General features: G+C 36.1%; 4 protein-coding genes and 1 long non-coding RNA gene across 5 annotated transcripts; all 5 read right to left on the reverse strand.

The window, feature by feature from the left end:
* Nucleotides 1-280: 280 nt before the first annotated feature.
* LOC147793054 (uncharacterized) lies at nucleotides 281-461 on the reverse strand. The gene is made up of 2 exons (XR_015420322.1): nucleotides 422-461; nucleotides 281-391 (listed from the first exon to the last, which is right to left on the reverse strand). It is a non-coding gene; the product is annotated as an uncharacterized LOC147793054 (long non-coding RNA).
* Nucleotides 462-476: 15 nt separating this feature from the next.
* LOC111790937 (nucleolar essential protein-like protein) lies at nucleotides 477-2,624 on the reverse strand. Its single transcript, XM_023672068.2, has 7 exons — nucleotides 2,261-2,624; nucleotides 1,994-2,086; nucleotides 1,743-1,887; nucleotides 1,536-1,646; nucleotides 1,372-1,454; nucleotides 1,209-1,266; nucleotides 477-806 (listed from the first exon to the last, which is right to left on the reverse strand). Exons 1-7 carry the CDS (start codon nucleotides 2,528-2,530, stop codon nucleotides 727-729), a joined length of 840 nt encoding a protein of 279 aa, XP_023527836.2. The 5' UTR covers nucleotides 2,531-2,624; the 3' UTR covers nucleotides 477-726.
* Nucleotides 2,625-3,384: 760 nt separating this feature from the next.
* LOC111791765 (Haloacid dehalogenase-like hydrolase (HAD) superfamily protein) lies at nucleotides 3,385-6,065 on the reverse strand. Its single transcript, XM_023673235.2, has 6 exons — nucleotides 5,690-6,065; nucleotides 5,495-5,601; nucleotides 4,550-4,658; nucleotides 4,293-4,454; nucleotides 3,904-4,077; nucleotides 3,385-3,689 (listed from the first exon to the last, which is right to left on the reverse strand). Exons 1-6 carry the CDS (start codon nucleotides 6,017-6,019, stop codon nucleotides 3,660-3,662), a joined length of 912 nt encoding a protein of 303 aa, XP_023529003.1. The 5' UTR covers nucleotides 6,020-6,065; the 3' UTR covers nucleotides 3,385-3,659.
* Nucleotides 6,066-9,418: 3,353 nt separating this feature from the next.
* Nucleotides 9,419-13,015, reverse strand: LOC111789964 (PIN domain-like family protein). Its single transcript, XM_023670705.2, has 10 exons — nucleotides 12,778-13,015; nucleotides 12,338-12,428; nucleotides 12,185-12,250; nucleotides 11,980-12,085; nucleotides 11,758-11,800; nucleotides 11,590-11,662; nucleotides 10,748-10,835; nucleotides 10,320-10,376; nucleotides 10,162-10,240; nucleotides 9,419-9,602 (listed from the first exon to the last, which is right to left on the reverse strand). The coding sequence occupies exons 2-10, from the start codon at nucleotides 12,406-12,408 to the stop codon at nucleotides 9,589-9,591; spliced, it is 597 nt and encodes a 198-aa protein (XP_023526473.1). The 5' UTR covers nucleotides 12,409-12,428; nucleotides 12,778-13,015; the 3' UTR covers nucleotides 9,419-9,588.
* A 1,970-nt stretch (nucleotides 13,016-14,985) lies between these two features.
* On the reverse strand, nucleotides 14,986-18,290 carry LOC111791711 (protein STRICTOSIDINE SYNTHASE-LIKE 10). The gene is made up of 3 exons (XM_023673181.2): nucleotides 17,891-18,290; nucleotides 16,633-16,896; nucleotides 14,986-15,756 (listed from the first exon to the last, which is right to left on the reverse strand). Exons 1-3 carry the CDS (start codon nucleotides 18,187-18,189, stop codon nucleotides 15,186-15,188), a joined length of 1,134 nt encoding a protein of 377 aa, XP_023528949.2. The 5' UTR covers nucleotides 18,190-18,290; the 3' UTR covers nucleotides 14,986-15,185.
* Between the last annotated feature and the right edge of the window lie 2,333 nt (nucleotides 18,291-20,623).

Below are 20,623 nucleotides of genomic sequence, written 5' to 3' on the forward strand. Positions count from 1 at the left end.
TGACATTTCATTGTTTCAAGAATGCATAGTGGCAACATCCTACTTGTTACTGCCTGGTTGTCAAAAGGGATCGTCTTGTTGGTCTAATATGTGTAGAAAATAGCGTCCTTGCAATAAAATACTTCCTTTCTGGCTCATATTTATTCATCTAGCATCACATCATATCAGGTAAACTCAGCAATGTTAATCGCAAAAACTAGGGATTATTTAAAATTTAGGAGCATAATTAGAACTATTTGCCATTTGAAAACTAAATTTGTAACTTATTCACCAAGAGAGATTAAACACATCAATAAACTGTACGATTTTAACTTCAAACTTATTCATGTTGGGCATGAAAAAGTGAACATATTTGCCTTTCACAATTGATATTCTAACGCACAGCAAAGAACTCAAACGCTATGCAATAAAATTCCAGTACAATCACTTCTGATCGAACTTTTAAGAACTAGAAATCAACTCGAACTTTTAAGAACTAGAAATCAACTGCTTACAATTATATTTAGAAGAAGAGGCATTGGTAACATAATAGACTGAGAATTCGCTACACAGAAATAGCTATGGTAAGGTTTAATTCGTCTTTACAGCTCATTTTTTAAGCAGTAAAAAATAAACGCCTAAGACATCTGCAGGCAGATTCTCTGAAATAATAACTAATAAATATGAAACAACAGAGTTGAGACACTGATTATCAAACTTAACTGGATGCAGAGTTGTAGGTACGGTTCACCCTACATTCCATTTATCTGCCAAATCTTTGCAAATATCCGCAATACAGCAACTAGCACTGAGAGGATATTCAGAAACTGCACAAATATAACACGAAAATTCGTCAAACAATTCAGGAGTGCACGGCCAAGATAATGACTTTTCTTCTCCATCTTTTCGGATAAGAAACAGCATCAAGATAATAATGCCCAGAAATAACAGTAAAAGTTTGAGCAATTTGCCAATTAGTCAATTTTTTACAAATATAATGCTTAAACCACTCAATGATATATTTGAAAGTGCTTTCAAATGGTCAAAACTTAAAAAGCCCTTCTACCTCAACGCTTATGTTTGGCTACAATTTAGAAGCCGTCCTTGAAAGTAAATGATATTAAAACTTCATCCTTCAAAAATCTTCTGAAGTTAAAAGTAAATGTACTAATGTAGCCATTTCCTCCCATCCAATTACTTGAAATAAACACGAAAGAAAACAAACTTACTTGCTAAAAGATCATCGGTGTAACCGGTCTCAATTTTCCCATGAGCCATTGCACCCACCTAATACACATTGCAGTAAAGGGAAGTAAGGGGGAGTTGTCATATGTATAAACATAACAATGAAGCATGTAAAAGTGAAATTTCCAGTAGGGAGTTTAAAGATACCACAAAGACAAGGTCTACATCATCTTCGACAGCGTCCAGATAAGTTCGCACCTTGACCAACTTGTCTGAACTATGCGAGAAGCCTGATATGCAAGAAAACATTACGAAAAGTTTCTACCAAACCCCAAAACTCACAATGGGGAAACAGCATTATATAGGCTTACCCATTTTACGAGAATTGGAAGGTAAATACTGTGTTACAGGGTTTTTTATCACCCTGAAAAGCTTCTCACGCTTGCCCGCAGCTGTGATGCTTAACTTTTGTAGCAATTGCACTGCAAAGTATTGGGCAAAACGCCAATGAAAAGGATTCAAAACAGACTCCAATTCGATAGATGTTCAGCCAAATTAGAACAACAAAATCAACTTACACATAACACCATAAAACCGCTTCTGCGTCCTTGGAAGACGAACATATGGTTTGATTTCAATTAATAAACCTTTCTCAGTTTTCACATAAACAACTTTCAACCTCCCAGCCTTTGCAACGCGGCTATCGAAAATCGCCAAGAGAGCCTGAATCATTTATATTTAATATCACTTATGGTACTCAAATATCAACATAAACAATTCGCTCTCTCCTATCCAATTGGAAAAACAACAGTGAGCTACAGCTGCTTACTTGATGCAGGATGTCGGGTCTGTAATCCCCAGGATTTCTATTGTTTCTCCGCAAAAAATTGGAGTGGTCATCGGAATTCAACAGCTGGTAATTCTAAAACCACGAAAATTGAAATCCAGTTTACAAAAACAGAGAATGGAAAGTAAATAGTAAGTTCAAACTTCAAAAACACATAAAAAAAGCTCAGTTAAACGCCATAATTGAATTAAATCCTAAAACTCCAAAGCAGCAAGCCAAAAAACGATGCATAAAAAAGAGAATACCTACCTTCCCAACTTTGGCGACCTCCAGAGAAGCTCGTTCGAGGACGAAGATGACACCAGCCTTACTATCACTCTTGGGGTCTTTCGGAACGATTGGAATACCTTCAAGCTCGTGGAAGGTTTCTTCGGCTGCTTCATTCTCTGGTTGTTCATCAGGTTCGTTCTCCACCATAGCCTTCTTGGCCGAAGCGGTCGATTCTTCGCCATCATCGTCTCTGTCGTATCTTTCCGTCTTCTTTCTCTTCTTCCCTTTCGCCGCAAACGGTCGAACCATTGTTCTTCTTTGAGCTCGAACTCGCTTAACAGTAGGCGCGAAGAGAGGGTTGTAGCCGAAGCTCAGCGCTGAAACCCTTGAACTCGATATGGTTTTGTCATTGAAACTTTAAAGCGTGCCCTGCAGCTGGGCTTACGGGCTGGGCTCTCAATTTTTTCTTATTGCGCCCTCGAAGTTCTTATTGGGCTTTCAAATTGTTAATATTGGGCTTGGCCTCTCACCTATTGGGCTTTCGAATTGTTCATATTGGGCTTGGGCTCTCAGTTTTATCTTCTTGGGCTTTCGAAATGTTAATATTGGGCTTGAGCTCTCAGCTTTGTATTATTGGGCTTTCGAATTGTTAATATTGGGCTTGGGCTCTCAGTTTTATCTTATTCGGCTTTCTAATTGTTAATATTAGCTTGGGCTCTCAGTTTTATCTTATTGGGCTTTCTCATTGTTAATGTTGGGCTTGGGCTCTCAGTTTTTTCTTATTGGGCTTTCTAATTGTTAATATTGGGCTTGGGCTCTCAGTTTTGTCTTATTGCGCTCTCGAATTTCTTATTGGGCTTTCAAATTATTAATATTGGGCTTGGGCTCTCAGTTTTGTCTTATTGAGCTCTCGTAGTTCTATTGGGCTTTCAAATTATTAATATTGGGCTTGAGCTCTCAGTCTTTTCTTATTGAGATCTCAAAATTATTAATGGGCTTTAAATTTTTCGATATGGGCTTGGGCTCAAAATATTCTTATTGGGCTCTCAATTTTTTCTTATTGGGCTCTAGAGGTCCAATTTCTACCAAACTCGTTGGATTTTTGGTACTCACTGGGGGGAGAAGCCAAGTTCAGTTTACCCAGAAAATGAAATATCCCAAAATTGAAACTCCAAGCAAATAATGGTACTGATATAGTGAATAAGCATAGAAAAGAGAAGGGATGTGGAAGCCTTTTCAGTCCAAACAGTTCAATGCATACATCATAAAGATCGTTCACACTTAAGCGACAATGTCGAGTAAGTGTGCTCGGTACAAACTACGAACTACAAACTACAAACTAAACACGCCACACAGTATATACAAACACCTGCGCTCTCTGCTAAAAGCTGTACATTCAGAGACCTTCCATGAAAACCCAACAAGTTCAAAATCCCCTTCACACTTTCACTCCTATCCTCTCTGCAACCTGCAGCACCAAAGAAAGAACAAAAAGAAGAGCCAGAATGTCAATACAAGAAGCCGGTGACGACGACGAGAATGATATTAGAATATCAATACAAGCCATGGAGAAAGGCAGTAAGTCAATTAACTTGGACATTAATATTGAAGACAGATCAATGAAAGCAAACTACATCATATGGTAGGTTATTTCCTTCTACAGTAATTAATTTGGATCATACCTCTTTGAAGGAGTGTACATCACTTCCCCAAAGCCATGCATCACAACCGGCATCTCTTGCGCCCCATACGTCATTTCTACGATCATCCCCAACATGTAAGGCTTCCTCAGGTCTCACTCCCAACAATTCACAGGCTTTTAGGAATATAGTCGGATTAGGCTTCTCAGCTTCAACCTGTTAGGAAGAACAACTAATGTAATTTCATATGTACATGTGAAAATAAAGAAGTTTGTAACCAAGTCATGTCCAAGTAGTAGCTATGACAATGGTGAATACAGAGGCTATTAAACCTGGCTCATGAAATACACATGAAAAAGAAGGAAGAGCAAGGAGCAAAAACATATAAACGAAATCTCAATAGAACCAATGAAAAGGGGTGAATAACTCACTTCAGCTGACACTGCTACAGCGTCAAACCAGTGATCACATTTCAAAGCCCGCAAAAGAGGCCTTAACCGAGTGTCGAAGTTTGACACAATAGCTATCTTTACACCTGCTTGTCTAAGAGCTTTAAAGACTCTCTCAGCATCAGGATCACAAAGGTGCCAAGCCTGCAAAATCAGCACAAAATATCATAACAATAAGAACAAAATCATCCCAAACAGTAGAAATGCCAGAGGAAAAAGCGGCTGCCAAAAATTTTAACCTTATTAGTCGTATAGTAATTGTAGAGTTCTTCAAAGTACTGAGAATCTGAACAGCCCGTGGAAGAACTGACGATATATTGCCAAAAGGGTTTCCCGTCACTCACATATCTGCAAAGTTCCATCAAAACAGTTACTTTCATCACGCCATTAATTATAATGGAATTGAAGAAGAATTAAAAAAAACTTTCGCTGTCTCTGGATCTGTCATACAAGACAGTCCTCAAAAATCAACAAATGAATAAAGGAAACATGTTTAGAATCATTTCCCCAGGACAAAACAAAATCTTTAATGTTATGCTCATAGTAAACCAAGATCTCACTAGATCATTAACGAGCAAGCAATTGCTCCAATAAAAAAGAACAGAAGAAAAGAGGTGGTAGTTTTTAGGCTGATTTACAATTAGTAAAGATATTTAGACCAATTTAATATTTGGATTGACCAAGAAAACAGAGGCCATGACAATCAATTCTGATTAAAATTTAAAGGTTCAAGTCCACTTAATTCTGACAAAAGCACTTTACAAAACTGGCTAATCTACTGGGTGGCCACGAGCATAAAGCTAGAATTATAATGGCCAGTGACCTAATTGTGCCAAAAAAATCATTAAATACACAATAATTTCCTTGAAATTACCCCGATTAGGCCAAATAATTTTCTTCTGAACTATAAACCCAAATGGCACATGCACTTCAATGAACAGTTATTCACCTAACAAACAATATAAATGCTTCTTAATTATACTTTCGAGATGATGTAGTCAACCATTAAATGGTCTTTTAGACAGTGTGGAGAGATGCAAGAGACTTTTCTTTCACAGAACATAAGGTCTACGAGATCCATCCAGACAAGATTAAGGATAATAAATACAAAATTAGTCATAGTAAACTGAAATTCGAAGACAGTCCAAAAGAAAAACCCAGAGAATCGAATGAGAAAAGTGGACCTGAGACGAGATCCTCCCCAAGGCTTCTCGTAAGCCCTTCTGTATCGATTAAGAATCTCCCCTTCCGAGTAGTTCACACCATACTTCTCACCTATTTCCCTATATATCTGTAACAAAATCCTCAAAACATATCGGAAACATTTAACAAACTGCAACAAAGAAATTGAAAACGAAATTCGAGAGAGAGAGGGAGACCTGAGCCATGGGCTGAGAAGGAACAACAAGAGTGCCAACAGCATCAACAAGCAAAGCCTTGTGAGTGATTTCGCCATAGAGAGACCTCCGATAGTCCTCGTAATCCTTAACACCCAAGATTTCAAACCCCATAGCTCTCGAACCTAGGGCGTCGTGCTCCACGGAAGCGACAGCAGAGGATGCAAATGAACGCCCGAACCCTCCCAGCGGGTGGAGACGATCAACCGGCTGGACTCCATTGGAGAAAAACGGAGACCTAGAAAGGAAATTGTTATGAGAGAGAGTAGAGAGGATCCTGGAAATCTTGGTTCTAGCGGAAATTAGCGCCATTGTCGAGCTTCATTAGAGTGCAAGCTTCCACAGAGCTCTCGGCTGCGAAATGGAAAGTGTTTCAGAGGTTTTTCGAGTGGCTTAAATAAGACGCCTGCTAAAGAAGGAAATGACGATCCTCGTTATGCGGAGTTTCCCAATTTGCCCTTCAACATTAACTTTATTACCACGATTTAATAAATGGTACCACTACCAATTATCATGTAAAATATTTGTAATATTTTAAGTTAGTTTAATGATTGATTTTATTATTAAAAAAAAATTATAAATTTGACTTTTCTACTCAAAAGGGACATTTTTGAGTCATGTTATTAGGTAAACAATTTATTTAAAGACAAAAAAAAAAAACAATAATAAAAATAAAAACAAACTTGGCCACAAGATTTTAAAATGGAACCATATTGTCCTTGACAAATTCCAAGATTCGTTTATGTGTCACAACTAAATTAACTTACAAAACTATATCATAAATTTTTCAAATTTACAAATTAATTTCTCATTAAAAGATTAGGAGAAATCGAGACTCCTTGAACTATGAATTAGAGATTCACTCGATACTTGTGTGATATGACACCGGTTGGAGAGGGGAACATAGCGTTGCGGGTGTAAAAAATTTTCCCCAACAGATACATTTTTAAAACGATGAGACTAACAACGATACGTAGCGGCTCAAAGCGGACAATATTTTCTAACCATGGGTTTGAGCTGTTACAAATAATATTAAAAACATACATCGGGTAGTGTGCCAATAAGGACACTGGGTATCCAATGGGGTAAATTGTGAGATTTAACATCGATGGTAGAGGATAATGAAGCATGGACTTGGAGTTGTTACAAATGATATCAGACCAGACACTGGGCAGGCAGTGTGCCAGTAAGGACACTAGGTCCCCAAGAGGGTAGATTGTGAGATCTAACATCGGTTGTAGAGGAGAACAAAGCATGGGCTTGGTATGTTACAAATTATATCAAAACCAGACACTGGGCAGGCAATGTGCCAGTAAGGGCACTAGATCTCCAAGATGGTAGATTGTGAGATCTAACATCGATTGTAGAGGAGAACGATCCATGGGCTTGGTCTATTACAAATTATATCAAAACGAGACACTAGGCAGGCAGTGTGCCAGTAAGGACATTGTGTCTCCAAGATGGTAGATTGTGAGATCTAACATCGGTTGTAGAGAAAAACGATCCATGAGCATAGGCTGTTACAAATGATACCATAAGCAGATACTAGGCGGTGTGCCTGCGAGGATGCTAGCCCCCAAAAGAAGTGGAAGGTAAAACTTCCCCGATAAAATCATTCGAGTTAATAAACGCTTTACATATTCATTATTTTCCATTTACGAGACTAAAGTGTAAGGTCTTGAAAATGGAATTTAAAGGCAAAAAAGAAAAAAAAAAGGTATTGATTCTAAGTGATGGATTCTATTATGATTGAAGGGGAAATGGACAAAGGACAGATCATCCAGCCATTTTCTTCGCCATTCCATTTGATTATGAACGTCTCCGTCACCGGAGAGATGGCGAGGTAGGCTTGTAATTAAGCTAAAATCCCGACCCTTTTAACTCAATATTATTCAGCCAGCTGTTGAATGCGACAGGTCAGACTCGATTACGTGGCAGCCCATGTAGGTTGTTGGGTCCCACGTCATCAGTTTGCCCCATATTTCATTCACAATATTTTCCTCCCCATACTTGAATTAAAAATAATGTATTTTTAATTAAAAATTATAATATTAATAATAGTTTAAAAAAAGGAAGCTCATCACTTCTCTCCATCCATGTGAGTGCCAAATTTTATTCAATTATAAAATTGTGAGAAATAAATATATGTATAAAATAATAAATAAAAAAAATTGATCCGAGTAGCAAATTTATTCTTTATAATTAAATTTTATAATATTTATTTCTATACTTTATTATATAATAATTTAGCATGTTTTAATCTAAAATGTATAATTTTTAAATCAATAACATCTACGTTTTTTATGTGATACAAATTATTGTTCGAAATTCACGAATATTTTTAAAAATTAGGTCGTAATGTAACTTTTTAAAGTGGAGCTCGATCACACATAAACTAATTACGGGTCCCGCCCGCATTACCGTTACCTCATGGAAGGAAGAGTCATCCGTTTGGGTGTTTCCAAAGCATTGAGATGGAAAACGACAACCAAAACAAACATATTCATTATTCAAAGTTTTTTTCTTCTTTCCTTTTTTTTTTTATTTATTATTTTTTGGTATTTTTAGAAAAATAAATTATAATCATATAATTGTGACCAATTGTTCATTCATTTTGGGTATTTTATTTGAAAGTTTGTTAGGTTAGTTTTTATTTTTCTATTTTTTGATAATGAAATCATTTTAAGTTTAATTCCGACTCTGTTATATATATATATAAATAAGGAAAGTTGAGTGGGTGAAAGTGGAAACCGGGGAGATAAAATGTGGGCATGGATTGGAAATTGATAGAAAATGAAGGATGAAATTGCAAAGAGAACAAAATTTGTGGTTAAGCGAAGGCGTAAAGGAAAATGAGGGTTTCAATGTCACCAACGAACACATAAAATAGACCACTTATCAAATCCAATGGGCCTCGAATGTTTTATATTCACAAGCTCAATGGCCCCTACTTTTCCCTTGAAATAAGTAAGGTTTTTGTGATAAAGATTCTCTCGACTTTGTGACCACATATCACCATGTTCTATTGCTTTCTTCTACACCGCCCAAAATCAATTCTAATTTCAAGTCTCAAACAAACGACCAAGATAGAATTTGATTGGAAGTAAAAGTCGTCGAAACATGTGAGCCATTCAATTAATATTGACCCGAGTTTGCACGTAAAGTTAAAGTAGAGAGATAGAACTTGATTGAAAGTAAAAGCCAATGATCTCAATTGTTATGTTTAAAGAGGACTATTATGAACGTTGATAATTTATATGAATCATCCAAAAGAAGCTCGATCAAAGTTGACCAATGTAGATGGTCATGTGACCCGAGATTACTCAACTCAAACATGCCCCACTCTAATGTTGAGTTGAGTTCTGATATCTATTTAGGTCGGTCTAGAATTGGTCTAGAAATTTCCAACCCTCGCAGACCTCTATCATGAAGATTTGAAATTCGAATTAGGGTACTCGACCTCATCTACCTATTGAATATACCCTATGAGTCATATTCATGTAGATAAACTTGATGAATTTGGTAGGGTGAGAACCACAAGTGACAACCCAAGAACTCCGCTACAATACTATTTGCCTCAAACTAAGTGCTTAGACATGGTCCAAGACATTAAGTTTGACCTTTAGGTGGATTCACACCTTGTGGTGAGCTTGAGATATTTTTAACTCGTGGTGGAGAAGCAAATCCACCATATATGATATGACTGAGATATTCATTCAAACAAATATGTGATTAATTCTATCAGACTAAGCTCATGCCAGTCAAAAATATAATCTTAAACACCGTATAAATACAGCATTAACCTAAGGCCAAAAGTAAGTTACATGGGGAAACCTCTTCAAAAATTCTTTTCCTTCTGTCATCCTTGCAAACTGCCACAATCACATCCTTGGAGCTGCATCAACCATAATAAAAATGTCAAATATTAGTGTACAAAAAATATAAAAAGACTTCTTCACGGCAACTCAAACAGAGATATAGAAAGTGTAACGGCCCAGATCCACCGCTAGCAGATATTGTCCTCTTTGGGTTTCCCTTTCGGGCTTCCCCTCAAGGCTTTAAAACACATATTTCAAAGTTACACAGCGGAACCCGTGCTCATCCAGATACTGTCCTCTTTGGGCTTTCCCATCTGGGCTTCCCCTCAAGGTTTTTGGGCTTTCCCTCGTGGGCTTTCCCCACTAGGCATCTACTAGGGGAAGGTTTCCACACCCTTATAAAGGGTGTTTTGTTCTCCTCCCCAACAAATGTGGAACATCACAAAAAGAAAGACCCATTCATTATCACCACCAATTAGAAATAAGATAAATCAAAGGACAATATACGAATTCAATCGTTGGGTTGAATGACCGAACAAGAACTTGAATAATCCTTCCATCATTCTATATGGGTTAGACAAATAAGAAACTAAGTCCATTAACATTTATTATATGGGTTAGACATGTTTAGCCTACCTCCTCCCATTGTTGCTTCAGGCAACCGCTCAATTGAATACTGATGTCGGGTTATGTACATGATTGGTACACCAGGAATCTGCAATAAAATAAACACGTTACTTTATCTAACTATATTGCCAACTATTATGGTCGGATTATATCTCTTTTCATTATACCTTACGAATCCTACGCTTTAAATCTCTGTCACAAGTGGCAACGATATAACACTTATGCTGCACACAAACAAAACTTCTGTTAAAAAGATACCAAAACAGTGAAAGAGAAGCATTTAGCTCACTATGAACACTTCAATTTCAAAACAATAATTCACCCCTTTTTTCTTATAATTTTATCCATCGTGAGAGCTTCGGTACCCGATTCTTCCTTGGTATCTTTTTCAAAAAAAATGTTGACTAGCTTACAAATATAATAACCATACTATAAGTCTGTAGCTAACTATATGATAGTTTCTTTATGAAGATAAGCTTAAAGAAGAGAGATACAATTTAAACTGGTTTGCGACATGTATAACGCTGAACAAACATGAAGTCGGAAAACTCATCGTTTATGAACATGATCATGGGCAAAAAGCTTTCAGTCTCACCTGAGTCACCCTTTCGACAAGGCAATCATCAGCATAGGTTCCTTTATGAGTACATGGTAGTCTCTCGAATCGTGGGTCCTTAGCTATTCTGCTCGAGCCCAAAAATACTAATCAGTACCAACAAGAGAGATGCAAAAGAAGGAAACAAGCATTGATCTTTAAGAAAAATATATTTACAAAAGTAACAAGAAAGAGAACACCAAAGAAAAACCAAGAATAGAGTATTGTTTCCAAAGAATCCTATCGCCATGAAAGTATATGAAAACCTTATTTTATTTCTTTCCATTCATAATGTGCAAAATTAAGCTTTCACCGTATTCGTCCAAAAATTTTGGCTGTATGTCCAAAAATGTTGTTAATGGAGGAGCTGTTTATTTCAGATTCTTGCTCAAATCAAGGGTAAAGCTAAGACCTTTTCTAAAAGACAAATAAAGATAAGACTGCTTGGATTAATATTGAGCCAGAAATTTCTTGAGAAACTGTCAAGGAGAGTAATAAAAAATGAAAGTTGCTTCTTACAGGTAGCCAATCATAACACTAAATTTTTCATAGATTTTTTTTTTTTTTTTTTCATGATCTTCAATCAACAATTTGATTAGTGCTGCCATTCAAAATTCTAAAAAGTTAAAGACCAGATGCGCACACAATATCGACTAACTCTAGCCAATCTCAAAAAGCATCTGAATGTGTACATACATGTGTATAGTACCCAAAAATGAGAACATAAAAATTCATGTTCTGAAATATCACAAATTAAACATGAATTTACCTAACAGCAACTCGATACTTAAGAACATAGAAAATTCATGTTCTGAAATATCACAAATTAAACATGAATTTACCTAAGAGCAACGCGATACTTCTGACCTAATCGCTCAAGTTCAGCCATCACGCAATCTGTTATACAAGGGGTGCCTATAACACGATCACAAGTAAGCACACATGTCAGCTGATTATCACTTCTCATATTTCAAATTATAATATAAAAAAAATCTGTAAGTGCTACTTACATTTTGCATACAGACAATCCATCATTCCCTTCTCCAAGTCCAACTGCACCAGAAGGAAAAGAAGAAGAAAACCACTTCAATTCAATTCAATTCAATTCAAATAATCCATAATAAAATGAGCTGTACATATCGAAATCAGACAGTTATAAAAATTTGAAGCACTCACTTTAGTTATATCCACGATGTCGAAATCAGATAGTTATAAAAATTTGAAGCACTCACTTTGTTTTGAATGGAGAAATTGATGAAATTTGTATCCACCAAAACCCGATAAGGGGGCCCCAATGCAGTGTTGTATTTGAAGAAAAGTGCTGAAGGAACATTTGGACTGAATTAACAACAATGCAAGCATGAATTAGTCATAGACAACGAGTACAAAAAATTAATAATACAGAGCACATAACAGTCAGCTCAAAAGGTTCCTTACACGTTTCTCGGGAGATTTTCTTTCGTTAGATCTTTCTTTTTTGGATTCAAGACCTCTTCCTTGTAGCTAAAAACAAAAAAACAAGAGAAAAATAAAAGATTGAAACAAAATAGGATAAAGTTATCAATTCAAAAGAAAATATAGAAGGCATACTTTTTAATCGCTTTAGAAGAGATCATCTTCTTCACGACTGCAAATTTGGGTCCTTTCTTGGCCCTCCCCATTGGATTTTGAATTGGTTAATCTGAGTAAGAGAAGTTCAATTCAATTAAAAACTCATTGTCTTCTCCCCAACTATAATCTATGAATATACAAATAGGATTACAAGAGAATTGGATAATAGGATAGATTACTCCCACTAATTATCTGATAAACATAAAAGGGAGATGCTAGAAATTCATGGTATCAGAACAACTCCGTTTCCAGCAGAAACCAAAGAGATACAAAGATGATCGAAGTCTATTCACAGACGTGCAACAAATCAACAGCAAGTCCCAATTTAATTCGCCGCAAGCTTTTTTCTTCTTTTTAATATTAGGGTATTGTCATTTAAAAAAACTATAAAAACAACTAAGAGGAGATTTGGAGAATACCAGTAACAACGATATAGTTGAAAATCAGTACAAGCCCGCTGGAGAGAGACTGCGGCAGAAGGGAAGACGATGGCGAAGGCGACAGGAAAGGGAGAATGAGTGCAAACCGCTGGTAGAGAGGCTGCGGCACCAGGGAAGACGACGGCGCTGCAACAACCGGAGAGAGGCGGCGGCGACACGAAGGGAGAATGAGAGAGGGAGTGGTGAAGAACAAGGGCGCGCAGAGCGAAGACGATGGAGTTTAGGTTATGCCTCCTCCTTATATATTTATTATTTTACAGCTTTATTTTTTTCTTTTATTTATTTGATGATATTTCAAATTTTAAAATTCAAAATATTATCATTCAAAACATTTAAAAATTAATTCAACCTTAATTTTCTTATATTTATATATTTAAAAATTTATATCTCCCAAACGACCCGTATTAAGCTAATTTAATTAATTAATTAATATTCCTTAATCATTTTAATCCTATTTAATTAATAATTAATTATGAATATAAATATATCATTTAGATTTAGCAAATTTAAAAAAATATTATATTTTTTTTTTAACTACTTAATAAAATTTTATTATTAACTATTAATATTCTACCATTAATTTTTAAAAACTTATATTTATTTTCTCACGTTTGTTAGGAAAAATATTTAATTCTTGATTAAATTTCAAAAACAATAAATAAAATTTAATTTTGACAACATCTTTTTTAATAAAATTATAAATGAATTCATAAAGGGATAAAAAAATATTATGTAAATAATAATTTTCTGTTGTTTATTATATCAAATATGTAGATCGATACAGTGAATCTCCCGTATACTGTACCTAATGAGCCAGACTCGGGTATTCGTAGATTAGGTTGATATGTAGATCAATACGTGAATCTTTCATATACTGTAACTAATAAGCTAGACTCGAGTATTCGTAGATTAGGTTGAATTGGGTTGGGACATTTTTTAGTTGAGTTGGTTCACGTCATTCGAATGACTCTCTCAGCCAACTTATTAACGTTTTTATTTATCTAAACAAAATTCAACTCAGATAAATTTAATCACCGAACTCAAAATATACGAGTTGAATTTTGTGGAACGGGTGACATAAACACAAAAATAAATAATAAGCGTATATTAAAAACATTATAATTCATTCATATAATATAAAAAAAAAAAAAAAAATCTCTTAATACAGCCCGTAAGTCATAGATATGCATTAGAAATCAAATAATGGTTTAGTTTTTGAGGATGTGAGAGGGAGGAGGAAGAAACGCCGTGGAAATAGAAGCTCCAACCACCGTCTTGTTCATAGCCATGGACGCCGGCGATGCTTTGGGTTCGTCCACCGACTGCTCAGCCTTTTCATCTTCAAGTGTTCGGCGAAGCGGCAGCGTAGCCAAGATTTTAACGGAACTAGGCGGCGGCGGCGGTGGCGGCGTACGAGGGTAGTAGAAATCTGTGGGGAAGAAGTTGTATTGCATTCCGGCCATGGCTGCTGGATTTCCAAGGCCTTCAAATTAGTTTCTATGCGAAAGAGAGCGGGATGGGATATATTATATAGAAATTTTCTATTTTTTTTTTTTTTATAAATAATTTTAAAATAAATATAGAATAATTATAAAGAGTTTAAATTAAAATAATTTTTTAATTATAATTTCAAATTTGATGGGCAATCACCTTGGATTTATTCAAATAGATTTATTTATTAATAATTTATTATTGTAAATTAATTCAAAATTACTCTCACACGTATTTAATTATTTAAAATTATTTTGGGTTTATATATATATAACAAAAAAAAATATATTAAAATATCATAAATAAATAATAATAATAATAATAATAATAAATAATACCAAACCCTCCCATAATGGAAAGTTGGAAATTTTCTTTTCTTTAAATATTTGTTGATCGCAAAAACTGGGCTTTTTTTAATTGTTTGGTGTTACTTGTGTGGCTGTTTTTGTTATATTTCTTTTTTTTTTTCATTTATTTTAATATTTCTTTAATTAAATTTTTTTCTTCGATTTCTATTAATATTCTCTTTAATTAATCTAAATGTATCGTTAAAATTTAAAATTTCGCTTCGGTTGTAAATTTAGTTCATAAACTTAAAAATAACTTTCAAAATTAGGTACTAAACGAATATTTTAAATAAATAAATAAATAAATCAACACAACTATACTATAATCTACCAAAAGTGAAACGATATGTCCAAATTGAGGAGAGATTCAAAACCCAAATATATTAACTAAAAGTTAGATCAGACAGAACTTATGCTTCTTCCAACGCCTTTTTACGATCTTCTACACAAAAGTTACTCTATTTCGAAAAGGAAAACTATAATTATGAAAAACAAGAACGAACTATTTATTCGAACGACACTTAAAGAAATGGCTTACGATGAACGAGCCTACTTCGGTTCATAAACGCCCACAAACGGCACTAGAACCGACCCAAACCACAGCTTCCCATCCTTCTCTTCCACTTCACTAATGAACTTCAAAGTTTTCCCTTCACAATCTTCCAATATCTCCAAAACCTTTCCTTCCTCACTCAACTTAACAGCAGTGGCATGAGCCTTCCCTCCCACCACCAACGCATGCAATTGCTTGAAGTCTAAAGGAAGCTTCAACAGCAGCTTCCCAAGCCAAGAGGTTGAAGCAACCAAGTTCCCAACAATGCCCTTTTTGGAATGCAAAGCAACCCAATATTCGCCTTTGGAATTCCTTCTAATGTTGTCGGGAAAGCCCGGAAGCTGAGCGAGGACATCCAAATTTCCTGTTTTAGAGCCTTGAAGCCAATATCTGAGGATCCTGCCGGAGGTGGACTCAGCAACAAGCACATGGGAATGGTCCTTGCTTAGCTGAACTCCATTGGTAAACGCAAGGCCGTGTAGTAAAACCGTAACTTGTTTGCTAGCTCGGTGGTACTTAAGTAACCTTCCTGTTCTATCTCCGCTCAAGATTGATGTCATGAACTGCCTGCAAGTATACAACATTCACTGAAATCAAAGTGTACTTATAATACCATAGCGAGTTAATAGACGCAGTTCCTGTTTCAAATATAATGAAGTGTTTTGTTAAAACAGAGATAACCAATGTGAGATCCCACATCGGTTGGAGAGGAGAATGAAAGTGACGAAACATTCTTTATAAGGGTGTGGAAACCTCTATCTAGCAGACCGTTTTAAAAACCTTGAAGGGAAGCTCAAAAAGGAAAGCCCAGAGAGGACAATGTATGCTAGCGGTGGCTTGGGCCGTTACAAATTTTGGTATCAAATGGTATTAGAGCCAGACACCGGACGATGTGCTAGCGAGGAGGCTGAGCTCCGAAGGGGGTGGACACAAGGTAGTGTGTGAACAAGGACGCTGGGCTCCGAAAACGGTGGATTGAGAGGTCCCACATCGATTGGAGAAGGGAACGAGTGCCAGCAAGGACGCTGGGCCCCGAAGGGGGGTGGATTATGAGAACTCACATCGGTTGGAGAAGGGAACAAAGCATTCTTTATAAAGGAAAGTCACGTCGGGCCTCAAAGGGGGGTGGATAGTGAGATCCCACACCGGTTGGAGAAGGGAACGAAACATTCTTTATAAGTGTGTGGAAACCTCTCCTTTGTAGACGCATTTTAAAATCTTGAGGGGAAACCTAGAAGGAAAAGTCCAAAAAGGACAATATCGGCTAGCGGTGACAACCAATGACATGAGATACATATCAACTCAGCAGAACATAACATAGAAAACTCAGGAACCAGAAGAACAATTAGTTTATGTTCATCAAATGGTTTGTTTTCAACAGATTTTCTTCTCTAAGATCAGTTGCTAAAACGAGGCATGAATATGATTTTGAGTCTGAATTACCTTCTTTGGAAAACTGTGCTACTGTCAGTGAAGTATATGGTATCACTGTCCTCATCAATATCAAGATCATTGGTGAAGCGAAGTGGGATGCCTTCACATTCACTCACAAGTTTTGTTGCCAAGCCTCCACCAGGTCCCACTACATGAAGGCCGAGATAGGCGTCGGCGATGTAGAGATCACCAGTTATCTTATCAAAACGTAGTCCCAATGGCCTCCCACATATATGCTCCAATTCAAGTGCAAATGGCCTAACACACTCACTCCTTCAACAACATAAAACCAAACCAATTATCAGATGAACCTGAAAAATGAATAACATTTGCCAAACAATCATATGCAGAGTCAAACCAGTTTTAGATGCCCTGAGATACAATTATGTCGAAGCCCACTACTAGCAAATACGGTTCTCTTTGAATTTTCCCTTCTTGCCTCTCCTAAAGGTTTTTAAACACGTATGCTAGGGATAGGTTTCCACACTCTTATAAAAAATGTTTCGTTCTTCTCCCCAATCGATGTGAGATCTCACAATCCACCCTCCTTCGAGGCCCAGCATCCTCGATGACACTTGTTCATCTCTCAATGTGGGATCCTCCAATCTCATGTTGTGTAAGGGTCGCACATCGATTGGAGAGAGGAACGAGTGCCAACGAGGACGTTGGGCGCCGAAGGGGGGTGGAATGTGAGATCACACATCGGTTGGAGAGGGGAACAAAACATTCGGAAGGTGTGGAAACCTCTCACTAGAAGAGGCGTTTCTAAAACTTTGAGGGGAAGACTGAAAGAGAAAGTCCAAACTAGACAATATCTACTAGCGGTGAACCGGAGAGAAAAGCTTAATCAGTCTGCAAAAAGATGTAATACAGATTTTCAAAACAAGGCCTTAAAATGATTACTCAAGAACTTGATATCCAACCATAAGGGCACCAAAGTTAGCTGCCTCTGCCCCCAACTCCTCCTGCTATGGGCGTTATGGCAAAGAACAAGAAGAATCCAAACAAAGAACAGGTCCACGCAGGAGGAGAATTTGACAATCAATTCTCCAAACCAAGCAATCTTAAAACCATACGTTAATCCATCAATCTATGTATATACTCACAATTTTTAAGAGAAAAACTTATGATTAATCAGCCATCTCCAAAATATTTCATATAATAACAAAATTCAACAATGATCTGCTTAATTCAACAAGTTGCAGCCAAGCAGCACCATTCCATTCCACGATCATATTACAGAACATCCAAAATGATAAGATTATACCTCTGAGAGCTAGTGACAGCGTAATCAATCCAGCCACGGCCATCGCCTTGCCACTTGAGAATCCGGCCATCGGCGACGCCAGTGTAGGGGCCTTCTCCATTCGGATCAAAAACCAGGCTCTCCGGTCCGCTTGCTCCGGTGACCGGGATAACGGTGGCGGAATGAAGATAGTCGTGGGTTCCTGGAATCTGCGGCGGCTCAAATACCTGATTTAGCTTGAGAAAAGGGGGTTGGAACGAGAAGAGGATGGCGACGACGGCTGCAAACGTCGCCACCGTCAATGTAAACATGAAATTCATGTGTTCTTCCTTTGCTGAAATGGTAGTGGATGGAGTGGAAAGACGGCCTCTAGAACTCTGTCAGTGGTGAAAAGATTGCTTCCCATATTCCATTTTGATATCATAATTTCTAACCACCTTTATTCTATTTTCAACCCCACATTGATGGGTGCATTATTTATTGCAAATTGTTCCTAAATTCAAACATTTCTATGTCTAACATTCAAAATTGGACGCCTTGGGGTCTCGACATTCTCGTATGACATGATATATCATGTCTAAGATTTAAAAGCTGATGTCTCGTGGTCTCGACATTCTCGTGTGACATGATATTTCATGTCTAAGATTCAAAATCTGACGCCTCGTAGTCTCGACATTCTCGTATGACATGACATCTCGTGTCTAAGATTCAAAATTCAACGCCTCGTGGTCTCAACATTCTTGTATGACATGACATCTCGTGTCTAAGATTTAAAATTCAACGCCTCGTGGTCTCAACATTCTTGTATGACATGACATCTCATGTCTAAGATTCAAAACCTGACACTCAGTGATCTTGACATTCTTGTATGACATGACATCTCATGTCTAAGATTCAAAATCCGACACCTTGTGGTCTCGACGTATGACATGATATCTCATGTCTAATATTCAAAACCCAACATTTTGTGGTTTTGACATTCTTGTACAACATGACATCTGGTGTCAAAGATTCAAAACCCGACACCTCGTGGTTTCGACATTCTCGTATGACATGACATACATATGTTGTCTACTTGTCTAACGTTACTTCTAAAATTAAAAATTATTTTCACAAACCATTTCACCACGCTTCCTCATTACTCACACGAGCGTTTCGAATATAATCTCAGTTCATTCATATATCATTTCGTTACTAAAAACATTACAAAATTTCAACTCCAACTTTAACGAGAAAAAAAAAGTAAATAAAAATGGCATTGAATTAAAATATAATTTTATAATAAAACAAAAATTAATATTTAAAATCTTAAATTATATTATTAATAACCTTTTTAAGAGTTAAATTAAATTGGAATCACTTTATTGATTTGATTTAATGAGTTGACAAAGATAATTTGATGCCAATGCTTTTACATTATCTCCCACTTTTTTAAGATGATGCTTTTATAATATTTCATTTAATAAATAAAGTTTACTTTTTAAAACAAATTTACATAAAAAAAAAAAAAAAACATATATTTCCCTTAATAATAATAAATCTAATTTTATAAATAAAAAAAAATTATTTATTTATTTTTTTAATAGAATTAATCGATTTGATTGTAACTTTTTTATATTAATAAAATTTAAAAAAAAAATTATGGGAATTTTAGAAATTGGATTTAAATAATTGGCTACCAACATTAATATGGGCCTTCCAATGAAAGGAAAAAGTATATGGGCCGCCATTAAAAGCCCAAAAAAGGGTGAAGTTTGCTAAATTGCAACTTTAGTCCTCAACTTTTTGAGTTATTGTAAAATAGTCCTCTAAACATTTAATTATATATTTAATAATTTTTTTGAAGCTTAAAAGGTGTATTTCTAAAATTTGAATCGTATGTATTGTAATTGTGTCTAATAAATCAGTACTTTGAAACGATTTGAGACGCTATTTACGAAATTGATTAAAAGAAAGCAGTCCAAATTCAAAGAACGATCCAACCTCATCTGAAACCATACCATATCTCGAAATATTTTAAAATTTATCTCGTAAGTTAGAAAATATTAAGAAAATGTATGATTTAGAACATAAAAGTTGGGATTTTGATATTGATTTGGTGACTCAAAGTAGTTTCCAAAGGGTATTGGGAATATTATATTTTTACCAATTTTATATTAATTTTCAATGGATTTGAAAGATTTTAGATCTTAAAAGATGATGAAATGTTTAGTTGTTTCAAGTTCGTTCATCTCGATCTTAAAATCTCTGCCTAAATAGATTATATTGGAAGATTTTGAGAGCTTCAACGTAACTAAAAATATAATTTTTCTTCCGTCGAAGTTTGGAAATGCATCTGTAAGAGGAAAAAATGAGAGGCTTTATCTAAATGCCTTGATCAAGGGCAGATGTATAGAACCTTTCAACGAGCCATTCCGCCCATTTCATCGAGATAAACAAGACGTATTCTATCATAACTTGTTCCCGGGAGAGGTTTCCACACCATTTATAAAGAATGTGGTCTCTCAATCCATCCCTTGGAAGCGAGTGAGACACTGACTCATTGCCCAATGTCTAGCTTGGATGACATATGTAACATTGTGATGTCTCACATTGGTTGGGAAGAGAACAAACCACCATTTATAAGGGTGTGGAAACCTTCCCTAGCAGACACGTTTTAAAGCCTTGAGAGAAAACCCAAAAGGGAAAGTCCAAATAGGACAATATCTGCTAGCAATGGATCTAGGACGTTATAAATGATATCAAAGTTAGACA

This window comes from Cucurbita pepo, chromosome 3 (assembly GCF_057944985.1).
Source record: "Cucurbita pepo subsp. pepo isolate OVF chromosome 3, ASM5794498v1, whole genome shotgun sequence".
NCBI classification, from domain to species: domain Eukaryota; kingdom Viridiplantae; phylum Streptophyta; class Magnoliopsida; order Cucurbitales; family Cucurbitaceae; genus Cucurbita; species Cucurbita pepo.

Bases quoted from the DNA above. Each gene is read 5' to 3' on its own strand.
- LOC111791765 (XM_023673235.2), bottom strand. From the start codon at position 6,019: ATGGCGCTAATTTCCGCTAGAACCAAGATTTCCAGGATCCTCTCTACT. The intron at 5,602-5,689 runs GTCTCCCTCTCT...ATTTTGTTACAG, and splicing joins CTTCTCAGCCCATGGCTCAG to ATATATAGGGAAATAGGTGA. The intron at 4,078-4,292 runs GTGAGTTATTCA...TCTTCCTAACAG, and splicing joins CTGTAGCAGTGTCAGCTGAA to GTTGAAGCTGAGAAGCCTAA.
- LOC111790937 (XM_023672068.2), bottom strand. From the start codon at position 2,530: ATGGTTCGACCGTTTGCGGCGAAAGGGAAGAAGAGAAAGAAGACGGAA. The intron at 1,888-1,993 runs GTAAGCAGCTGT...TAAATGATTCAG, and splicing joins GACCCGACATCCTGCATCAA to GCTCTCTTGGCGATTTTCGA. The intron at 807-1,208 runs GTAAGTTTGTTT...ATATTTGTGCAG, and splicing joins CACCGATGATCTTTTAGCAA to TTTCTGAATATCCTCTCAGT.
- LOC111791711 (XM_023673181.2), bottom strand. From the start codon at position 18,189: ATGAATTTCATGTTTACATTGACGGTGGCGACGTTTGCAGCCGTCGTC. The intron at 16,897-17,890 runs GTATAATCTTAT...ATGTTGTTGAAG, and splicing joins GCTGTCACTAGCTCTCAGAG to GAGTGAGTGTGTTAGGCCAT. The intron at 15,757-16,632 runs GTAATTCAGACT...GTATACTTGCAG, and splicing joins AGCACAGTTTTCCAAAGAAG to GCAGTTCATGACATCAATCT.
- LOC111789964 (XM_023670705.2), bottom strand. From the start codon at position 12,408: ATGGGGAGGGCCAAGAAAGGACCCAAATTTGCAGTCGTGAAGAAGATG. The intron at 12,251-12,337 runs GTATGCCTTCTA...TTTTGTTTTTAG, and splicing joins TCTTCTAAAGCGATTAAAAA to CTACAAGGAAGAGGTCTTGA. The intron at 11,801-11,979 runs GTGAGTGCTTCA...CTTCTGGTGCAG, and splicing joins ATTTCTCCATTCAAAACAAA to TTGGACTTGGAGAAGGGAAT.